Source organism: Opisthocomus hoazin, chromosome 8 (genome assembly GCF_030867145.1).
Source record: "Opisthocomus hoazin isolate bOpiHoa1 chromosome 8, bOpiHoa1.hap1, whole genome shotgun sequence".
NCBI classification, from domain to species: domain Eukaryota; kingdom Metazoa; phylum Chordata; class Aves; order Opisthocomiformes; family Opisthocomidae; genus Opisthocomus; species Opisthocomus hoazin.
In genome coordinates this window covers 73,863,391-73,880,661 of record NC_134421.1, presented here as the reverse complement: position 1 = coordinate 73,880,661, position 17,271 = coordinate 73,863,391, and the positions used below count along the sequence as shown (strand labels likewise).

Below are 17,271 nucleotides of genomic sequence, written 5' to 3'. Positions count from 1 at the left end.
ATACACCCCAAATGCATCCATACCCCCCCCCCCCACACCCATACTCCCCCACCCATACCCCCCCAGCACCCAACCCCCACCATAGCACCCATACCCCCCACCCATACTCCCCCAAACGCACCCCCCCCCCCAAATGGACCCATAAGCACCCATAGCACCCATCCCCCCACCCATACCCCCCCAAATGCACCCACCCCCCCCCCAAATGGACCCATAAGCACCCATAGCACCCACACCCCCCACTCATACGCCCCCCAAATGCACCCATACCCCCCACCCATACCCCCCCCAAACGCACCCACCCCCCCCCAAATGGACCCATAAGCACCCATAGCACCCATCCCCCACCCATACCCCCCCAAATGGACCCATACCCCCCCCCAAATGGACCCATAACCACCCATAGCACCCACACCCCCAACCAATACCCCCCCAAATGCACCCATACCCCCCCCAAATGGACCCATAAGCACCCATAGCACCCATCCCCCTACCCATACCCCCCCAAACGCACCCATACCCCCCCCAAATGGACCCATAACCACCCATAGCACCCATCCCCCCCACTCATACCCCCCCCCCAAATGCACCCTTACCCCCCACCCATACCCCCCCCAAACGCACCCACACCCCCCAAATGGACCCATAAGCACCCATACCCCCCACCCATACCCCCCTAAACGCACCCATACCCCCCCAAATGGACCCATACCCCCCCCCAAATGGACCCATAACCACCCATAGCACCCACACCCCCCACTCATACCCCCCCAAACGCACCCACACCCCCCCCAAATGGACCCATAAGCACCCATACTCCCCACCCATACCCCCCTAAACGCACCCATACCCCCCCAAATGGACCCATACCCCCCCCAAATGGATCCATAACCCCCCATAGCACCCATCCCCCCCCATACCCCCCAAATGCACCCCCCCCCTCAAATGGACCCATAACCACCCATAGCACCCACACCCCCCACTCATACCCCCCCAAACGCACCCATACCCCCCCCAAATGGACCCATAACCACCCATAGCACCCATCCCCCCCACTCATACCCCCCCCAAATGCACCCTTACCCCCCATCCATACCCCCCCCAAACGCACCCACCCCCCCCCAAAGGACCCATAAGCACCCATAGCACCCATCCCCCACCCATACCCCCCTAAATGCACCCATACCCCCCCAAATGGACCCATACCCCCCCCCAAATGGACCCATAACCACCCATAGCACCCACACCCCCACCCATCCCCCCCCAAACGCACCCATACCCCCCCAAATGGACCCATAAGCACCCATAGCATCCCATCCCCCACCCATACCCCCCCCCAAATGGACCCATACCCCCCCCAAAATGGACCCATAACCCCCCATAGCACCCCTACCCCCACCCATCCCCCCCAAATGGACCCATAACCACCCATAGCACCCATCCCCCCACCCATCCCCCCCCAAACGCACCCATACCCCCCCCAAATGGATCCATAACCACCCATAGCACCCCCACCCCCCACCCATCCCCCCCCCCAAACGCACCCATACCCCCCCCCCCATACGCCCCCCATAGCATCCACAACCCCCCACAGCACCCATACCCCCCCCCCCCGCACCCCGTCCGTACCTGGCACCCCGGCCACGCCGCGCTGGAGGCCGGTGCCCCCCGCCCGCACCTTGTGGGCCCCCCCCTCGCCCAGGGGCCCGACGGTGAACTGGAAGGGGCTGCCGGGCACGTGCTGCCCGCGGTACTTGACGCTGACGGTGTGGGGGCCCATCTCCTGGGGCACGAAGCGCACGCTGTAGACCCCCCCCGCGCCCCCCGCCACCACCTCGGCCTCGAAGCGCTGCCCCGAGGGGCTCAGCACCTGCGCTGCCAGCTCCTGGGGGGACGCCTCGCCTGCGGGCACGGGGCGGGGGTCAGCGGGGGGCACGGTGCCCTGGCACCCCACGGCCGGGGTACCACGGCACCCCGGTGCTCCAGCACCAGGTAACCATGGCACCCCGACATCCCATCACCATGGCACCCCGGTGCTCCAGCACCAGGTAACCATGGCACCCCGGCGTCCCAGCACCCCACCATCATGGCACCCCAGCATCCCATCACCAGGTAACCATGGCACCCCAGCACCAGGGCACCCCATCACCATGGCACCCCAGTGCTCCAGCACCAGGTAACCATGGCACCCCGGCGTCCCAGCACCCCAGCACCAGGGCACCCCACCACCGTGGCACCCCAGCACCCCATCACCAGGTAACCATGGTACCCTGGCACCCCGGCACCCCAGCATCCCAGCACCAGGGCACCCTGGTACTCCATCACCAGGTAACCATGGCACCCCAACATCCCAGCACCCCAGCACCAGGGCACCCCACCACCATGGCATCCCAGCATCCCATCACCAGGGCACCCCGGTACTCCATCACCAGGTAACCATGGCACCCCGGCATCCCAGCACCCCATCACCATGGCACCCCACCACCATGGCACCCCAGCATCCCAGCACCAGGTAACCATGGCACCCCAGCGCGGGGAACCATGGCACCCCAGCACCATGGCACCCCATCACCAGGGCACCCCGGTGCTCCAGCACCAGGTAACCATGGCACCCTGGCACCCCAGCACCCCATCACCATGGCACCCCGTCACCAGGGCACCCCAGCATCCCATCACCAGGGCACCGTGGTACTCCAGCACCAGGTAACCAGGGCACCCCACCACCATGGCACCCCGACATCCCATCACCATGGCACCCCAGTGCTCCATCACCAGGTTACCATGGTACCCCGGCATTCCAACACCCCGTCACCATGGCACCCCAGCACCAGGGCACCCCATCACCAGGGCACCGTGGCACCCTGGTGCTCCATCACCAGGTAACCATGGCACCCCGGCATCCCAGCACCCCAGCACCAGGGCACCCCACCACCGTGGCACCCCAGCACCCCATCACCAGGTAACCATGGTACCCTGGCACCCCGGCACCCCAGCATCCCAGCACCAGGGCACCCTGGTACTCCATCACCAGGTAACCATGGCACCCCAACATCCCAGCACCCCAGCACCATGGCACCCCATCACCAGGGCACCCCAGCATCCCGTCACCAGGGCACCATGGTACTCCATTACCAGGTAACCAGGGCACCCCACCACCATGGCACCCCAGCATCCCATCACCAGGGCACCCCGGTACTCCATCACCAGGTAACCATGGCACCCCAGCACCAGGGCACCCCATCACCATGGCACCCTGGTACTCCATCACCAGGTAACCATGGCACCCTGGCACCCCAGCACCCCATCAGCATGGCACCCCGGTACTCCATCACCAGGTAACCATGGCACCCTGGCACCCCAGCACCCCATCACCAGGGCACCCCACCACCATGGTACCCCGACATCCCATCACCAGGTAACCATGGCACCCCAGCACCCCATCACTATGGCACCCCAGTGCTCCATCACCAGGTAACCATGGCACCCCGGCATCCCAGCACCCCAGCACCAGGGCACCCCACCAACATGGCACCCCAGCATCCCATCACCAGGTAACCATGGCACCCCAGCATCCCAGCACCCCACCACCATGGCACCCCACCACCGTGGCACCCCGGTGCTCCATCACCAGGTAACCATGGCACCCCAACATCCCAGCACCCCAGCACCATGGCACCCCAGTGCTCCAGCAGCAGGTAACCATGGCACCCCGGCATCCCAGCACCCCAGCACCATGGCACCCCGTCACCAGGGCACCCCAGCATCCCATCACCAGGGCACCATGGTACTCCATTACCAGGTAACCAGGGCACCCCGACATCCCATCACCATGGCACCCCAGCATCCCAGCATCCCAGCACCATGGCTCCCTGGTACCAGGGCACCCCATCACCAGGGCACCGTAGCACCCTGGTGCTCCATCACCAGGTAACCAGGGCACCCCACCACCATGGCACCCCAGCATCCCATCACCACGGTACCCCAGTGCTCCAGCACAAGGTAACCATGGCACCCTGGCTTCCCAGCACCCCAGCACCATGGCACCCCACCACCATGGCACCCCAGCATCCCAGCACCAGGTAACCATGGCACCCCAGCGCGGGGAACCATGGCACCCCAGCACCAGGGCACCCCATCACCATGGTACCCTGGTACTCCATCACCAGGTAACCATGGCACCCTGGCATCCCAGCACCCCAGCACCAGGGCACCCCACCAACATGGCACCCCAGCATCCCATCACCAGGTAACCATGGTACCCCAGCACCCCAGCACCACCGCACCCCGGTACTCCAGCACCAGGTAACCATGGCACCCCGGCATCCCAGCACCCCAGCACCAGGGCACCCCACCACCATGGTACCCCAGCATCCCATCACCAGGGCACCCTGGTACTCCATCACCAGGTTACCATGGCACCCTGGCATCCCATGACCAGGGCACCATGGCACCCTGGCATCCCAGCGCCCCAGCACTGTGGCACCCCATCACCAGGGCACCACGGTACCCCAGTGCTCCATCACCAGGTAACCATGGCACCCCAGCATCCCATGACCAGGGCACCATGGCACCCTGGCATCCCGTCACCAGGTAACCATGGCACCCCGGCACGGAGAGCCATGGCACCCCACCACCCCGGCACCCCACGACCAGGGCACCCTGGTACTCGATCACCAGGGCACTCTGGTGCTCCATCACCAGGTAACCATGGCCCCCCAGCACCCCATCACCGTGGCACCAGGGCACCCCGACAACCCGGCACCCCGACATCTCATCACCCTGACACCCCATCACCAGGTAACCATGGCAACCTGGCACCCCAGCACCCATCACCAGGTAACCATGGCAACCTGGCACCCCAGCACCCAACACCAGGTAACCATGGCAACCCGGCACCCCAGCACCCACCGGGGTACCCCCCCCGTGAGCGTGCACCCTCGTGCCACGGGCGTGCGCACCCCCGAGCCTGCACCCCCCCGGCACGGGGCACGCGTGTGCCTGCACACGCACACACGTGTGAGCTCGCACACTCGCGCCACGGGCGGGCGGGTGTGCACCCCCGTGAGCGGGCACACTCGCTTGGGCACCCCTGCTTGTGCACGCTCACTTGTGCACACTTCTTGTGCACGCTCACTGGTGCACGCTCACTTGTGCACACTTCTTGTGCACGCTCACTGGTGCACACCCACGTGTGCACACCCCCGTGTGCACGCTCACTTGTGCACACCCACTTGTGCACATCCACGTGTGCACACCAACTTGTGCACACTCGCTGGTGCACGCTCACTTGTGCACGCTCACTGGTGCACGCTCACTTGTGCACGCTCACTTGTGCACACCCACTTGTGCACGCCCACTGATGCACGCCCACTTGTGCACACTCACTGGTGCACACCCACTTGTGCACGCCCACTTGTGCACACTCGCCACACACACGCGGGGCCCAGTGAGCGTGCAAGGCGGCCCCACGCGAGCGGTTGTGTTGCACGGGGCGTGTGCAAGGCCTCGTGCAAGGAGCACGCGTGGGAGGGGGCTGCTGGCCCCCGTGAGCACCCGGCCCTCGTGCAAGGGCACGCAGCCCTCGTGCAAGCACCCGTCCTTGTGCAAGTGAACCCGGTCCTGGTGCAAACACCCCCCTCGCACGCCCGGCCCCCGTGCAAGCCCGCTCTGACACACCAGCGCACCAGGCCCTCGTGCAAGTGCGCTCACTTGTGCAACCACACCCAGCCCTTGTGCAAGCGCACTCCAATGCACCAGCGCACCCAGTCCTCGTGCAAGCTCACACCCCTGTGCAAGGGCACCCAGCCCTCCTACAAGCCCACTCCCTTGTGCAAGTGCACTCCCTTGCACGCACAGCACTTGTGCAAGCCCACTCCCATGTGCAAGGGCACCAAGCCCTTGTGCAAGCCCCCTCTGACACACCAGCGCACCCAGCACTCGTGCAAGCTCACACCCCTGTGCAAGGGCTCCCAGCTCTCGTGCAAGTGCCCTCCCTTGCACACCCAGCCCTCGTGCAAGCCCCCTCTGATGCACCAGTGCACTGAGCCCATCGTGCAAGCGTGATCCCTTGCACACCCAGCCCTCGTGCAAGCCCACTCCCACGTGCAACCACACCAAGCCCTCGTGCAAGTCTCCTCATTTGCACACCCAGCCCTCGTGCAAGCACACTCCCTTGCACGCCCAGCCCTCGTGCAAGCCCCCTCTGATGCACCAGCACACCCAGCCCTCGTGCAAGCTCACACCCCTGTGCAAAGGGCACCCAGCCCTCATGCAAGCACACTTCCTTGCACACCCAGCCCCCGTGCAAGCCCCCCGATGCACCAGTGCACCCAGCCCTCGTGCAAGCCCACTCCCACGTGCAACCACACCAAGCCCTCGTGCAAGCCTCCTCATTTGCACGCCCAGCCCTCGTGCAAGCCCCCTCCGATGCACCAGTGCACCCATCTCTCGTGCAAGCTCACACCCCTGTGCAAGGGCACCCAGCCCTCGTGCAAGCGCGCTCCCTTGCACACCCAGCCCTCGTGCAAGCGCGCTCCCTTGCACACCCAGCCCTCGTGCAAGCCCCCTCTGATGCACCAGCACACCCAGCCCTCATGCAAGCTCACACCCCTGTGCAAGGGCACCCAACCCTCGTGCAAGCACACCCCCTTGCACACCCAGCCCCCGTGCAAGCACCCCCCGCCCCGGTCACCCCCGCCCCTCCCCCCGCAGCACCCACCCTCCTGGGCGCGGGCGATGGGGCCGAAGGAGCCGAGGCCCTCGCGGGCCAGGAAGCCCCCGAAGACGTTGGGGAAGGGGTCTCCGCCGACCTGGGTGGACTCCTCCACCCGCACCTCCCGCGTGGTCTCGCCGCCGCGCGTCTTGCTGATCTCGGTGCGCTCGGTGCGCGTGTAGGTGTGGCTGCTCCGCGTGAAGGTGCGCGTCAGGCGCTCCTGCGCCGACACCATCTGGAACCAGTTGCCTGCCCGCGCCGCCGGGACCGCGGGGGGACCACGGCGGGGTGGGTGGGCAGGGGGATGGACGGGGGGATGGATGGACGTAGGGATGGACATGGGGATGGATGGGGATGGATGGACATGGATGGATGGGGATGGATGGACGTGGGGATGGATGGGGATGGATGGATGGGGATGGAAGGACGTGGGGATGGATGGACATAGGGATGGATGTGGGGATGGATGGACGTAGGGATGGATGGACATGGATGGATGGACATGGATGGATGGGGATGGATGGACATGGGGATGGATGGGGATGGATGGATGGGGATGGAAGGACGTGGGGATGGATGGACATAGGGATGGATGTGGGGATGGATGGACGTAGGGATGGATGGACATGGATGGATGGACATGGATGGATGGGGATGGATGGACATGGGGATGGATGGGGATGGATGGATGGGGATGGAAGGACGTGGGGATGGATGGACGTAGGGATGGATGTGGGGATGGATGGACGTAGGGATGGATGGACATGGATGGATGGACATGGATGGATGGGGATGGATGGACATGGGGATGGATGGGGATGGATGGATGGGGATGGAAGGACGTGGGGATGGATGGACGTAGGGATGGATGTGGGGATGGATGGACGTAGGGATGGATGGACATGGATGGATGGGGATGGATGGACATGGGGATGGATGGGGATGGATGGATGGGGATGGAAGGACGTGGGGATGGATGGACGTAGGGATGGATGTGGGGATGGATGGACGTAGGGATGGATGGACATGGATGGATGGACATGGATGGATGGGGATGGATGGACATGGGGATGGATGGGGATGGATGGATGGGGATGGAAGGACGTGGGGATGGATGGACGTAGGGATGGATGTGGGGATGGATGGACGTAGGGATGGATGGACATGGATGGATGGACATGGATGGATGGGGATGGATGGACATGGGGATGGATGGGGATGGATGGATGGGGATGGAAGGACGTGGGGATGGATGGACATAGGGATGGATGTGGGGATGGATGGACGTAGGGATGGATGGACATGGATGGATGGACATGGATGGATGGGGATGGATGGACATGGGGATGGATGGGGATGGATGGATGGGGATGGAAGGACGTGGGGATGGATGGACATAGGGATGGATGTGGGGATGGATGGACGTAGGGATGGATGGACATGGATGGATGGACATGGATGGATGGGGATGGATGGACATGGGGATGGATGGGGATGGATGGATGGGGATGGAAGGACGTGGGGATGGATGGACGTAGGGATGGATGTGGGGATGGATGGACGTAGGGATGGATGGACATGGATGGATGGACATGGATGGATGGGGATGGATGGACATGGGGATGGATGGGGATGGATGGATGGGGATGGAAGGACGTGGGGATGGATGGACGTAGGGATGGATGTGGGGATGGATGGACGTAGGGATGGATGGACATGGATGGATGGGGATGGATGGACATGGGGATGGATGGGGATGGATGGATGGGGATGGAAGGACGTGGGGATGGATGGACGTAGGGATGGATGTGGGGATGGATGGACGTAGGGATGGATGGACATGGATGGATGGACATGGGGATGGACGTAGGGATGGATAGATGTAGGGATGGATGGACATGGATGGATGGATGTAGGGATGGACATAGGGATGGACACAGGATGGACATAGGGATGGATGGACATAGGGATGGATGGACATGGATGGATGGACACAGATGGACATGAATGGATGGACGTAGGGATGGACGTAAGGATGGATGGATGTAGGGATGGGATGGACATGGATGGATGGGCACCGATGGACGTAGGGATGGATGGACATGGATGGATGGACATGGATGAATGGACACGGATGGACATGGATGGATGGATGTAGGGATGGACGTGGATGGACATAGGGATGGATGGACGTAGGGGTGGATGTAGGGAGGGATGGACATGAATGATGGACATAGGGATGGACGTAGGGATGGATGGATGTAGGGATGGATGGACATGGATGGATGGACATCGATGGACGTAGGGATGGATGGACGTGGATGGATGGACGTGGATGGACATAGGGATGGATGGACATAGGGATGGATGTAGGGATGGATGGATGGATGGATGGATGGACATGGATGGATGGACACAGATGGACGTGGGGATGGACGGACGTAGGGATGGACGTAGGGACGGATGGATGTAGTGATGGGATGGACATGGATGGATGGACATGGATGGACGTGGGGATGGATAGACGCAGGGATGGACGTAGGGATGGACGTAAGGATGGATGTAGGGATGGGATGGACATAGGGATGGATGGACATGGATGGATGGACATAGGGATGGATGTAGGGAAGGATGTAGGGATGGACAGACATGGATGCATGTAGGGATGGACATAGGGATGGATGGACGCAGGGATGGATGAATATGGATGGATGGACATAGGGATGGACGTAGGGATGGATGGACATGGGTGGATGTAGGGATGGACATGGATGGATGGACGTAGGGATGGACATAGGGATGGACGTAGGGATGGATGGACATAGGGATGGATGGACATGGATGGATGGACGTAGGGATGGATGGACACAGGATGGACGTAGGGATGGATGGATGTGGGGATGGATGGGGATGGATGGATGGACATAGGGATGGATGGATGTGGGTGAATGTAGACGTGGATGGACACGGATGGACGTATGGACGGATGGACATAGGGATGGATGGACATAGGGACGGACATAGCGATGGATGGACATAGGGATGGACGTACGGATGGACGTAGAGATGGATGGACGCAGGGATGGATGAACATGGATGGATGGACGAAGGTTGGACATAGGGATGGATGTAGGGATGGATGGATGCAGGGATGGATGAAAGTAGGGATGGACGTAGGGATGGATGGACATGGATGGATGTAGGGATGGACATGGATGGATGGACATAGGGATGGACGTAGGGATGGACATAGGGATGGGTGTAGGGATGGATGGACATTGGGATGGATGGACATAGGGACGGACATGGCGATGGATGGACATAGGGATGGACGTACGGATGGACGTAGAGATGGATGGACGCAGGGATGGATGAACATGGATGGATGGACGAAGGTTGGACATAGGGATGGATGTAGGAATGGACATGGGGATGGATGGATGCAGGGATGGATGAAAGTAGGGATGGACGTAGGGATGGATGGACATGGATGGATGTAGGGATGGACGTAGGGACGGATGTAGGAATGGATGCAGGGATGGATGGGTGTAGAGATGGATGGACAGAGGGATGGACGGACACATGGATGGACACAGGGATGGGTGGACACAGGGATGGATACAGGGATGGATGGACATGGATGGGCGGATGGATGTAGGGATGGATGGAGGCAGGGATGGACGTAGGGATGGATGGACGTGGGGATGGATGGACATGGGAAGGGATGGACACAGGGAGGGATGGACACGGGGAGGGATGGGTGGAGGCAGGGACGGGTGGACACCATGATGGACAGTGGGATGGTGGTTGGGACAGACGGACAGGGATGGATGCGCAGAGGGGTGGACATGCGGGTGACGGCAGGCACCAGCGGACACGCGTGTGGACAGACGGCCACGGGGACGAACGCGCGGGCGGACGCGTGGGTGGACACCCAGTCGGACGGCGGCGCAGCCGGGGGGACGCATGGACGGACGGACGGACGCACGGAAGGGCGCGGGCAGAGGCGGACGGACACGAGGACGGACGGGGAGAGAAGGAAGAAGGAGGCGGAAATCAGAGCTGGAGCAGCTGAGATGTGTCCCCGTCCCCGAGCCCCGAGGAGGAGGAGGAGGAGGACAAGGAGAAGGAGGAGGAGAAGGAGAAGGAGAAGGAGAAGAAGGAGAAGGAGAAGGAGGAGGAGGAGGAGGAGGAGGAGGAAGAGGAGAAGGAGAAGGAGAAGGAGAAGGAGGAGAAGGAGAAGGAGAAGGAGAAGGAGAAGGAGAAGGAGAAGGAGAAGGAGAAGGAGAAGGAGAAGGAGAAGGAGAAGGAGAAAGAGGAGGAGGAGGAGAAGGAGAAGGAGAACGAGGAGGAGAAGGAGTAGGAGGAGGAAGAGGACGAGGAGGAGAAGGAGAGGGAGGAAGAGGAGAAGGAGAAGGAGAAGGAGAAGGAGAAGGAGAAGAGGAGAAGGAGAAGGAGAAGGAGGGCGAGGAGGAGAAGCAGGAGAAGGAGGATGAGGAGGAGGAGGAGGAAGGCCAGCCCCTACCTGGGATCTTGAGGTTGAGGTCGCAGGTGCTGCCGATGGTGGCGATGGAGGGGGCCTGGCGCCGGCGCGTGATGCTCTCCTTCATCCGCCCCTCGCCCGTCACCTTCACCGTGAAGGGGCTCCCTGTGGGTGACAGCCACCTCAGGGACCCGGCCACCACGAGGGGACCCGGGCGTCCGGGCTCCCTGGTGCCACCCCCTGTCCCCCCGCCCACCCCTCGTCCCCACCTGGGACATGTTTGTCGGCGAACTTGATGTTGATGATGTAGTTGCCGGGCTCGGTGGGGCAGTAGGTGACCTTGCAGGTGCCGTCCTCCACGTCCTCGCAGTTGATGTCCACCTTGCTGGGACCCTCGATGGACAGGCCCAGCCCACCGTAGCCTGGGCAGCCACGGGGACACGGTCGGAGATGGCCCATGGCTGCTGGTCCCCACCCTGGCCATGGTCACGCCACGGGCACCATCCCATCCCACCCTGGCCATGTCCACCACCCCATCTTCACCACAACCACGCCATAGCCATGGTCATCATAGCATCACCCTCTTGGCTACAGCCACACCATGACGATGGCCACCATCGCTTCCTGGCCATGGCCACACCATGGCCATAATCATGGCCACCAACGCAGCTCAGCCACCATCATGGCCACCACCTCATCCTGGCCATGGCCGTGGCCACCATCCCATCTGGGCCTTGGCCATGCCACCACCACGGCCACCATGCAACCCCAGCCACAGTGACCATTCCATCTTGGCCATGGGCATGGCCACCACCACACACCAGCGACAACCATGGCCACCATCTCATCCTGGCCACATCCATGGCCACCATCCCATCCTGGCCATGACCACCATCCCACCCTGGTCACATCCATGGCCACCATCCCATCCTGGCCATGACCACCATCCCATCCTGGCCATGGCTGTGGCCACCATCTCATCGCATGCTGGCCATGGTCATGCCACAGCCACCATCCCATCCCACCCTGGCCATGGCCACCACCCCATCTTCACCACAACCACGCCATAGCCATGGTCATCATAGCATCACCCTCTTGGCCACGGCCACACCTTGGCCATAACCATGGCCACCACCTCATCCTGGCCATATCCATGGCCACCATCCCATCCTGGCCATGGCACACCATGACCAGAACCATGGTCACCACCCTATCCTACACTGGCCACAGCTATGACATGGCCTTGGCCACCATCCCACCTTGGTCACGGCCATGGCCACTACCTCATCCGAGCCACAACCATCCTGTCCATGGCCACCACCTCATCCCAGCCATATCCATGGCCACCATCGCATGCTGGGCACATCCATGGCCACCTTCCCATCCTGGCCATGACCATGACCAGAACCATGGCCACCACCCAATCCTAAGCTGGTCACAGCCACGACATGGCCTTGGCCACCATTCCACCTTGGTCATGGCCATGGCCACCACCTAGTCCGAGCCACGACCATCCTGTCCATGGCCACCACCTCATCCCAGCCATATCCATGGCCACCATCCCATCCTGGCCATGACCATGACCAGAACCATGGTCACCACCCTATCCTACACTGGTCACAGCCATGACATGGCCTTGGCCACCATTCCACCTTGGTCACCATTCCACCTTGGTCATGGCCATGGCCACCACCTCATCCGAGCCACGACCATCTTGTCCATGGCCACCACCCCATCCCAGCCATGACCACACCGTGATCCCCACCCGTGGCCCCCCGGGAGCGTGGTCTCACCGGCGCTGCGTGTGTCCACGATGAACTCGGACATCTCGAAGGTGTGTCCTTCCACCAGGCCCTTGCCCCACACCTTCACCCGGCTGGCGTCCCCGATCTCCGACTGCCCCACCAGGATCTTGAAGGGGCTGTTGGTGACGTGCTGCCCGCTCTTCTTCACGCTCACCACGTGCTCGCCCACCTCCTTGGGCGTGAAGGAGATGCCTGGGGAGGGACACCACTGTCAGCCACCACCACCAGCCCTGGCCACCACCATCATCTCTGGGCACCACCACCAGCCTCGTGGCCACCACAGCCAGGCCCTGCCCACCACCACCAGCCCCATGGCCACCACCACAATCCTGTGGGCACCACAATCCTGTGGCCACCACCACAACCCCGTGGCCACCACCACCAATCCCGGCCACCACCACCAGCCCCTGCCCATCACCACCGGCCCCATGGCCACCACCACCAGCCCCACAGCCACCGCCACAACCCTGTGGCCACCACCAGCAACTCCGACCACCACCATCAGCCCCTGCTCACCACCACCAGCCCTGTGGCCACCACCACCAAGCCTTGGCCACCACCACTGTCCTTGGCCACCACCACCAGTCCCTTGACGACCACCACCAGTCCCATGGCCACCACCAACCTGCCCTGGCCGTGGTCACCAAACCCTGAGAACCCAACACCCCGGGGCCACCTGCCCCTGTGACCCCACCGCCCTGCCGTCTCCCGACCCACGCCCCCACGTCCCACCCCAACGTCTCCGTGTCCCCCCCTGTGTCCCACCGATGTGGCGGTTGGGCAGCCTCTTGAGCAGGCAGGGCTCCTCGTTGCCCGACGGCGCCCGGATGCTGGCCGTCAGCAGGCTCAGGTCCGTCTCCGTGATCTTCAGCGAGACGTCCGTCGAGGTGCCCACGTTGAGTTGGGACGTCCGCATGGAGTCGTCCCCTACAGAGATGCCATCAGCAGGGCCCAGGGGCCCCCTAGCCCGAGGTGGGGGGTCTCCAGGGCTGGAGATGGGTGGGGTCTCCAGGGCTAGAGATGGGTGGGTTCTCCAGGGCTGGAGATGGGTGAGGTCTCCAGGGCTGGAGATGGGTGGGGTCTCCAGGGCTAGAGATGGGTGGGGTCTCCAGGGCTGGAGATGGGTGGGGTCTCCAAGGCTGAAGATGGGTGGAGTCTCCAAGGCTGGAGATGGGTGGGGTCTCCAGGGCTGGAGATGGGTGGGGTCTCCAAGGCTGGAGATGGGTGGGTTCTCCAGGGCTGGAGATGGGTGAGGTCTCCACGGCCATATGGGCAGGGTCCCCAGGGTCAGGGATGGATGGGGTCCCCACAGATGTTTGTATAGTGTCCTCAAGGCCACGCGATAGGGTCCCCACGAGGTCCCCTGGGCCATGTGGTGCAGTCCTCGTGGCCGCACATGGGGGGCTCAGGGCCACGTGGTGGGGTCTTGGAGGCTGGGAACGGACAGGGTCCCCACCGCCATGGAGTGGGGTCCTGGTGGCCACGCGGGTGTTCCCATCGCTGTGTGAATGGGAACCCCGTGGGTGGGCTGGACAGGGGTCTCATGGCCATGTGATGGGCCCCCATGGCCATGTGCTGGGTCCTCAATGGCCCCACAGGGTCCCCATGGCCATGTGATGGGGTCCCATGGCCCCACAGTCATCTGATGGGTCCCCATGACCACGTGATGGGTCCCCATAGACCCACAGGGTCCCTGTGACCATGTGATGGGGTCCGCATAGACCCACAAAGGTCCCTATGACCATGTGATGGATCCCTATGGACCCACAGTCACATGATGGCTCCCCATGACCATGTGATGGGTCCCCATGGCCCCACGAGGTCCCCACGGACCATGAGGTGGTGTCCTGGTGGGTAGGGATGGCCAGGGACACCACACGGCTGTGTGACGGCTTCCTGGTGGCCCTGCAGCTGTCCCCATGGTCATGCAGGTGTCCCCACGCCCAGACCCACGCAGGGCTCCCCATGAACATATGGAGGTCCCAAGGACCTCGGTGGGATCCCCGTGGCCATAGGAAGGTCCCAAGGACCTTGGTGGGCTCCCCGGGACCACAGGGGTCCCATCTCACCGGTGATCTTGGCGGTGAAGGGGCTGCCCGGGATGTGCTTGTCATCGAAGCGGACAATGATGTTATAGTCCCCGGGTGCGGTGGGCAGGTAGGACACGGTGCAGGTCCCATCCTTGTTGTCCTGACAGGTGATCTCCGCCTTGGAAGGACCTTCCACCGCCAAGGAGAGGCCACCTGGGGGGCACGGGGAGTCAGGAGCCATGGGGAGGGGTCTTCTCAACCCCCTCCTGGTGGCGTTGAGGGTCTCCAAAACCCTCCCAGATCCCTCCAGCGTGTCAGGAGGCACAGGGAGCGGTCTTCCCAACCCCTCCTGGCGGCGTTGAGGGTCTCCAAAACCCTCCCAGATCCCTCCAGCGTCCCCCTCGGCCACCGCTCACCCTCCCCGGCATCCTTGGTGACGATGGTGAAGGTGCAGGGCTTGTTGACCATGCCATGGCTCAGCCCTGGGCCGTAGGCGCTCACGTGCCGGGGGTTGATGGCGTCCACATAGAACTGGAGGGGACTCCCTGGGGACACGGGGGACGATGGTCAGGGACCCCCACGGGGACACCCAGTGCCGCAGTGGGCCCTCAACCCATGGAGGTGATGGGCAGGGACCTCCATGGGGACACCCAGCGCCACTCAACCCATGGGGATGATGGTCAGGGACCTCCACGGGGACACCCAGTGCCACTCAACCCATGGAGATGACGATCAGGGACCCGCACGGGGACACCCAATGCCACTCAACCCATGGAGATGACACTCAGGGACCTCCATGGGGGTACCCAACACCGCCCAACCCATGGGGACGATGGCCATGGACCTCCACGGGGACACCCAACGCCACCCAACCCACGGAGATGACGGTCAGGGAACTCCATGGGGACACCCAACACCGCTCAGCCCATGGAGATGATGGTCAGGGACCTCCACGGGGACACCCAACGCCGCTCAACCCATGGGGACACCCAACACTGCCCAATCCATGGAGATGACAGTCAGGGACCTCCATGGGGACACCCAACGCCACTCAACCCATGGAGATGACACTCAGGGACCTCCATGGGGGTACCCAACACCGCCCAATCCATGGGGATGACGGTCAGGGACCTCCATGGGGACACCCAACGCCGCCCAACCCATGGAGATGACGGTCGGGGACCTCCACGGGGACACCCAACGCTGCTCAACCCATGGGTGCCCAACCAAGACGAGGTGGCGTCATCCCTGCCTGGCCCCCTCCCAGTGGCTCCCAGTGGCTCCCAGTGCCCCCCAGTGCCCGCCGCGGCCTCACCGGGGATGTGGTTGCCGTCGTAGCGGATGTCCATCTCGTGGAGCCCCTTCTCGGTGGGGGCGTAGCGGACCGTCACCGTCCCGTCCTTGTTGTCGGTGATGTTGGGTCGCGCCGTCTTCCCCGAGGGCATCCGCACCTCCCCTGGGGCCACCGGGTCAGGGGGGCGTGGGGGGCGGGGCTGGCTCGCGTCCCACCGCACCCCACTACCCCCCGCCCCCAATCTCCACCCCCTCACCTGTGATCTCGCCCTTCTGCACGGTGAAGGGGATGACGAGGTTGAAGGGCCGGAGGTTCTCAGCGGTGGTTGGAGGCTCCTCCGTGGCCTGGCGCCGTGGGGCGGAGAGGAGGGGTGAGAACCGCGGCCCCCCCATCTCGGGTCTCCAGCCCCATGGGGGCCATCAGCGTCTCCAAACCCCATGGTGCCCACCACGCCCCAGCTCTGCCCCATGGTGCCCACCAGGATCTTCCAACCCCATGGTGCCCACCATGGTCTCCTTACTCCATGGTTCCCACCAGGATCTTCCAACCCCATGGTGCCCACCATGGTCTGCCAACTCTCTGCCCCATGGTGCCCACCAGGATCTTCCAACCCCATGGTGCCCACCACAGCCCCAACTCTCTGCCCCATGGTGGCCCAACCCTGTGATGCCCACCATGGTCTCCCAACCCCATGGAGCCCCATCATGGCCTTCCAACCCCGTGATGCCCACCATGCTCTCCCGACCCCGTGATGCCCACCATGGCCCCAACTCTCTGCCCCATGGTGCCCATCATGGGGTCCCACCGCCATGGAGCCTATCATGGTCTCCCACCCCCATGGACCCCCATCATGGTCTCCCCCAAACCCATGGAGCCTATCATGCTCTCCCAACCCTATGGTGCCCCACCATGGTCTCCCACCCCCATGGACCCCCATCATGCTCTCC

General features: G+C 63.2%; 1 protein-coding gene across 1 annotated transcript in view; it reads right to left on the bottom strand.

Moving 5' to 3' along the window:
* The window catches only part of FLNC (filamin C), a 73,401-nt gene that overhangs the window by 12,713 nt on the left and 43,417 nt on the right, over nucleotides 1-17,271 (bottom strand). The window contains 10 exon segments of the mRNA XM_075429569.1: nucleotides 1,630-1,902; nucleotides 6,719-6,961; nucleotides 11,238-11,360; nucleotides 11,465-11,617; nucleotides 12,989-13,192; nucleotides 13,766-13,927; nucleotides 15,070-15,243; nucleotides 15,447-15,575; nucleotides 16,346-16,486; nucleotides 16,581-16,668. Coding sequence (XP_075285684.1) covers nucleotides 1,630-1,902; nucleotides 6,719-6,961; nucleotides 11,238-11,360; nucleotides 11,465-11,617; nucleotides 12,989-13,192; nucleotides 13,766-13,927; nucleotides 15,070-15,243; nucleotides 15,447-15,575; nucleotides 16,346-16,486; nucleotides 16,581-16,668 — 1,690 coding nt within the window.